General features: G+C 45.1%; 1 protein-coding gene across 3 annotated transcripts in view; it reads right to left on the bottom strand.

Moving 5' to 3' along the window:
- PAK5 (p21 (RAC1) activated kinase 5) overlaps positions 1-6659 on the bottom strand; it is a 91446-nt gene that overhangs the window by 3769 nt on the left and 81018 nt on the right. For all 3 annotated transcript variants that reach the window (XM_076335115.1, XM_076335113.1, XM_076335114.1), the window contains 3 exons: positions 5598-5731; positions 3358-3484; positions 306-431 (listed from right to left, as the gene is read on the bottom strand). In XM_076335115.1, coding sequence (XP_076191230.1) covers positions 306-431; positions 3358-3484; positions 5598-5731 — 387 coding nt within the window. The remainder of the gene's footprint in view (positions 1-305; positions 432-3357; positions 3485-5597; positions 5732-6659) is intronic.

The following is a 6659-nucleotide window of genomic DNA, read 5'->3' as shown; positions in this document are numbered from 1 at the left end:
GGGTCTTTCATGAGGTGAAAATGATGCCAGTTTCCTTTAATACAGCACCCTAAGCTAAAATAGGTAAAGGCATTACATTGTTTAATGCGCTAAACGGAGTCGGTATTCAATGACTTTGTCTTGGAGAAACACTTTAAAACAAGGCACGATGTAGCACTCTGGGGCAAACTTAATTGCTGCTATTTAGCTTATCTGCATAAATGCATTTGAACTGCACGGGTCTGACGGGGCTCAGTGGGGTCGACCAAGGCACCACACAGAGGGAAAACAGCCGCTCTGGGTCCGCGGCGCCCCGCCGCACTCACCTCGGTGCCGTAGGGCAGGCGGGATATCACCTCTGGCGCCATCCAATACGGGGTCCCAACTAGCGACTTCCTCCTGGGGACCTCCTTTGACACTTGGGCGCAGAACCCAAAGTCGGACAATTTTATCTGAAGAGTAAAGAAAAAGAAAAAGCCCCTCTTGAATAACAAGGCAAATTCCTCCGAGACACACACACATCTCCAGCTGCAGCCTGGGGGACAGGGACGGAGCTGCAGCGTTTGCCTGGGACAGGACAGCAGCACAGCTTTGGAAGCGTGGCCGGAGACGGCAATACAGCCTGGGGAACGTGCGGCTCATTAAAATGAAGGCGGGGGAAAGAAGTAGGAGAGAGTGGCCGTGGCACTCGTTACTAAGATCACCTGTCATAGCTCATTGCCTCTCCACCAGCAGAAGATGCGGAGGTGATAAATGGCTTATAATATTTAAAAAATAGAAGGAAAGCAAAAAATTCGGAAGTAACAGTGGTTTATAATGAATCTATTGTTGCATATCTGTATATAAACCCCATGTTTGTAGTCTAGGTACGTATACTGATATTCGATAATATACATATTTCAAGTGATACACACCACAGGTATCTGTGAGTTTGCCGGAAAACAGATGAAACAAGTGGCGTTCACCCCGTTTTCGTTCACCACAGAGAGCATGATCTAACGCTCACAGAAAGCAATACCCCGCCAATGACTTTTCAAGACCAGGACCTCACACTGTGGACTATCACTAAAGAAACCGTCTTCTTTAAGTAGTAGGGGAGCTAATTTGGGGAAGGCAGGGAGGGGTATAAGACTCTTCCAAACTGGTTGTAAGAGATAAGGGGACCTGCTCCCTTCGCTTGGGAATTAAAGACGGTACTGTCCTTGAGTAGCTGTGGCAGTGACCTGAAATAGAAATAATGGGATACACAAGCACTCCAGAGAGCAGCTCTTGCCGCATCATGTGCCTGCTCATACTTTTATGCCAAGGGGTTTGTTTTTTTTTTTACCAACAAAAATTATGGAAAATTATCGCCTCCCCCCTCCCTGTTGCTGTACAACGCCAAGGTGAAAACTCCTCCAACCCCCAACCAAAAGCAGCTGGTCTGAGTGTTGGGGGCATCACCCCCTTCCAGAAACAGCTTGTTCCTTAAGGCTAAAGTTTTTTGTTTGTTTTTTTTTTTCTCTCCCAAGTATTTATTTGGAGGCCTAGAAGCCATCATAAGGGTTTTGCTGGACATGAGCCTAACGCCCATCACCCCCAGCTGTACACCGCCGAGTGCAACAGTGACCCATGTCCAAGGTCCGTGAGCCGTGTATCCGATCAGGTACTCGGTGCCCGGGGATACGAAGGGAGCCCAAACAGCCCCAGGACAACTGAAGGGGGAAGCTGCATAAATCCCGGCATTGTGTAGACCAGCATTTTATTATCGGCACTGATTTGTTTTCTTTTGAGTTCAGTACAGACATTACTTTTTTTAAGACTAAGGGTATTATTTTTAACAGAATTATGAAATGATTGTTGGTATTTCTAAAACAAAGCCAATAATAGCCAAGTTCTCCGTGCTAAATGTATTTTTCAGTTTGCAGGATGAAGAATGGAAGAAATAATGCTTATTTTGGAAGCAGAGCCCAATCTTCTTTTGTAGGAGCACAAGAGGTTTTGCATATCTATTGCTCATTTGAGTACATAAAAGAAGACGATTTTCTAAAAAAAGATAATTGCACAACACAGCCATGAAGAAAACTGCAATGCAGATAATAAGTACTGGAGTAATGAGTATAATGAGGCACTGTATGCAGATCCCGAGAGCAGATCAGCTGCTATTTCAGCAACATGGATTGAAATCGCAACTGAAAACCTCCTACACATGTGGAATTTTCTTTCCCCGACAGGATTAACAGGAGCAGCCTGTGACCGCTGCAGGAAGAAAATCCCTCTCCCTTGGTGAAGTGGGAATCAAATTATAAAGGCGAGCCTTTGATTAGGGAATCCAAGAGTTTTACCTTCTGAAGGAGAAGATCTAGGTTTGGTTCCAGACTGACAGGGTGCTCTCGGGCTCAGTCCAACCCGCTAAGTCTTGCTTTAGACAGGTGCGGAACGCCAGTGGAGCAACCCTTAAAGCCCTGCTTAGGGGACTCACTGGCCATCAGTGCGTTAGTTTCTGCTCAAATTATCCCAATGGGGCCACAAGGTGAGATGCACAGTAGTGCCTAACTCAAGCAGAAATTTAAGAGTGCTTTGCCTCCCTCCGCCTAAGCCTTCAGGTGCCCCAAGTTTAGGTCCCTCAAGTTTTACGGCTGCATATGCCCAGAAGTACCACAGCACAAACCCACCTTTCTCCTTGTAAGGGAATAACAACTTCTGCGGGACCAAATGCTGCTGAAGTAATATTTTTTTGCACGCAAACTTTATTTTGCTTATCGCGCAGGTCATGTGCAGCATTTTCTCTCCCTCTCTCCCCGCTCATTAACAACGCAAAGAAAGACCCAATTCACTGACAGCAGCATCCCATCCGTGTAAATGGAAGTGTGGGACAGGTATTATCAAGCATCTTGAAAGTGTACCTATGGTAAAAGCTGCTCTCGCCGTCAGGGGAGCATTTCAGCAGTAATGCAGAATATTTCCTATTCGTAGAGATTGATGTTACCCTCCTAACTAGCCTGGGAAAACAGAGCAAATGTATGGAAGCTTACTAACTAAAGGATAATGAAATGTAGGAAAAAGAAAATACTGTTGACAGGCATCAGAGTAGGAGCGGTGCGGCGTAAAAGAAGGTCTCCCGTCACCTAACCATCATCATGCAGCATAGTTTCTTCTGCCGCTGCCTTTTGACGGCTCCGCTCCCCTCCCAGGGACGCTGCATGCAGCGCAGATGTCAATCACCGGCCAGGCCAGGCCTGTGTTTTTCTGATTCAGCTCTCTAACAAGTTATTGACAGGACATACCCCTTGGTTTCACACGCCCGGCTTATTTTTTTTAAGTTAGTGTCACTTGGAACGTGCACAGCTGTTTTCATGCCAGCCCCAAGAGACGGCAGGAGAAACGTTGGGCACTCACCCTCCCGTCGCTCGTGAGAAGGATGGAGTCGCTTTTGATGTCGCGGTGGATGACGCCTTGGTTGTGCAGGTAGGACAGGGCTCTCAGGACGGACAGGCAGACGGTCGCTATCTGCTCCTCGTTCATCCTGAAACAGCAAGGTGGAAAAACGAGCTGAGCGTTAATGAAGACAGCGGGAAAGGGGAGGTGGAGCGAAGAGGCACAAGTCCCTCCCCCCCCTCACACCAGCACAGGGACAGCCAGGAGATCTTTTAGGTAATGGCTCTGCGGGGTGACTCACTGGTCCTATTTCTGTCGAAAAAGGGGAGATGAGGGGCGAGGAACAGCTCTGCCACGAGGTCTGGGTAAGTCTCACTGCAGCACTGAAAAAGCAGAGTGTATTATGTGATGTGGCGTGTTACAGTGAGCCTGTTTCCCTCCGGGAAATAACAGAAATGCCTTATTTACAGCAAACTTACTGCTTGCCAAGGAGGGTAAATCACTACTGGGATGGAAACAGGCATAGAATAAATATGAGAAAAACAACACTCTTAATTGTGCAGACAAAACATCAGGCCCTGGGATGACGGGATGTATATGTATATACATATATACACATATATGCCCTCTCTGAGAGCACTTTGCTTTTACGCCTTCTATAAAAATACTCGGGGTATTTGAGCAGAAAAATAAGCAGCGAGAGTCCTCATTTCTGTGCACGCGTGCAAAACCCCATTCTGGAAGAAGCTGTCCGCCACAGCGCGATGGCGATGGCCAGGATGGGTGGCATACCCCGACCCCGCTGCCCCGTTGCTGGATGACCCCAGCATCCCTATCACGCGGGCAGAAAAGCACCCGTGGAGCTTTCTGCTTTAACTGTGTGCGCCATTTGCAGTATTTCAGCAAAATCTTTGAGGGAAGGTCGTGCAATGTAAAAAAAAAAAAACCCAGGAGATCAAGGAAAGACTATTTTGAGTAAAAAAACCGGGATGACAACTTGTAAGAAGTGGTGTCCCGGGAACATCTGTTTGCCATTAAACTCCTGTCAGAAATATGTAAGACAGAGCTTTTAATGTTTTGGGGAGCAGTCGTTAACAAACGACTTGCAATATTGTGATTTATTTCAGCACATCAGCTAAGGCAACGCTAAAAAAATAAAAGACCTGCGTTACAGCTCTGCTTTTGGTAGGATCTAAGAGCATCATGAGAGAAGGTAACTTTTCTAATTTACTATTCCTTGCTTTTCTTCTCGCTCACTGGAATGGTGTGGGATTTTTATTTTTTTTTTTTTAATTCAAGAGGAAGACATTAAATAGACTTCTTCTTCCCTATCTCATTTTATCCTGCTTATCAGGAAAAGATGAGTGAAGAGCAGATGTAAAGAGGGCTGTAAAATCTAATGTCCCCACTCAGAAGAGGAAGAGCGGTTCCATACACTACAGCTTTTGTGCTGGAGAACAGCCTTGTTTAAAGGTACGGTAATAACTGAAATATGGAAACAAGCTCTACCGTAAGCACAAATATTCTGATATAAAAATACTTTTCCCATTACGTCTTAGGCTCGGTTCGCAGCTAACATTTCTGACGGCGTGGTTACATGGGTTACGAGTACGGAGAGAAATCACCCTTACAACTGACGTAGTTACGACAGCAAAAACCACAATACAGATCACCAAGCAGGGAAAAGAAGTGTGTGGGTTTTTTTTTTTTTTTGCCATTTGAGGAACTAACGAATAAAAGTTGTGCTGCTGCTAAATTACCTCCTAAAGCATTAGCAAATCCCCACCTACCGGCAAGCCCTTTCGGGTATTTCTTTCCCTTCTATTTAAAAAATGCTGGTACTGACAGGAATTCACCTGCAGTGGCTTATTTATGCTGGTAAAGTGAGCATGCTACAGTATGTGTACAAGTATTTGTCTGTGTGTGTGTGTGAGTATATATATAAAAGTATATGTATATACATACACACACACATACATACAGAGCTATACACATACATACACGTATATATATTTTCCATGTATGTATTTTTATGTTTGTATATATGTATTTTGTATGTAAATACAAATATACAGCAATAAATATAAATATAAAAATACATATCTAGAGCCAGGAGGTACCCAGCTTCCCGCAGCAGGAGGTGAGGTCCGGAGGGCACGGTCCGGAGGCATCCGCAAAGGAAAGCCGCGGCATCTCCCTCCTGCCCGGCTTACACCGCAGGATTTACGCTGCTGGTCCCCGGCGCGGCACACCCAACCCACCTCGTGTGAGTCACTATGTCTGTCAAAGCGCCGCCCTCCAGAAACTCCATCACAACCCACAGCTCATCGCCAACAAGGTAACTGTTGTACATGTCAACCACGTTTTCATGATGGTAATCTCTCATGATCACAACCTGTGAGGAATGAAAAGGTGATACGTGAATTGCTACAAGCATTATCTGACACTTGTTTTGACCTTCTTTTTCACTGTACTTTTCTCTTTGTGCTTAGTAAAGGTTCTGCTAGGAATCACATCCTCCCTAACGCTTATGCCAACGCGTAAACAAAATCAATATATTTACATAAAAATAACAGTCATCGTAAATGCATTAGGAAGAAGGAAGAATCTTTAGTTGCTAAATTGTAAGTGGTAGATAATTGTTTTTTTTCAGACTGCAGGAACAGAACTGTTTGTTTATTTGATTGCTTTTTTATTGCCAGTTGCTTTCAGTACAACAGAGTTGGTTTTTTTTTTTACGTGATCAATCGCTCAACCCGTCAAAGTTTTCTTCATCGTGTATCAAACAGTACTTTGCACAGAATTTTAACAGAATGCTGGTAATATAGGGGACATTCCTAAGACGACTGAAATCCTGCATCTAAAAGGGACTGTACAGAATTGGGACCACAGTAACGGCAGCCCAGCCGCGGCGGCGACCATGACCACACGGTACTGAGGGATGTCAGAAAGGCCATCGGGAGAGGAAACAACAGCCAGGGAAGGCTTCATTATAGATGGAGGAATTTCAGCACCGCTGAAAAGAAATTTTCAGATGACACGAGTGACTGGAGCGTGTCAGAGAAGCAGCTTGGTCCTGCACAGCATGTAGGACCTGCTTCAAGATGTTACCGTTCAAGTGATGCTTGGTTAGAGCTACTACAACGCAATTCGGTGCAGTCTTCCAGCAGAGGCAAAACAAAGCCAAAATACCCAGTACAGTCATGGACTGTGCAAAGGAGAACTGTGTGGAGTTTGTTAAAAACTAGCATTTTAATTAAAAAAAAGTTAAGTTTTTAAAGGTTTTAAAGACACCAGTCTGTTATGTGCTGAGGGAAGATGCT

This window comes from Aptenodytes patagonicus, chromosome 3, assembly GCF_965638725.1.
Source record: "Aptenodytes patagonicus chromosome 3, bAptPat1.pri.cur, whole genome shotgun sequence".
Classification (NCBI taxonomy): Eukaryota; Metazoa; Chordata; class Aves; order Sphenisciformes; family Spheniscidae; genus Aptenodytes; species Aptenodytes patagonicus.
Note: the sequence above shows the minus strand (reverse complement) of the source record. Positions and strands in the feature narration are given on the sequence as shown.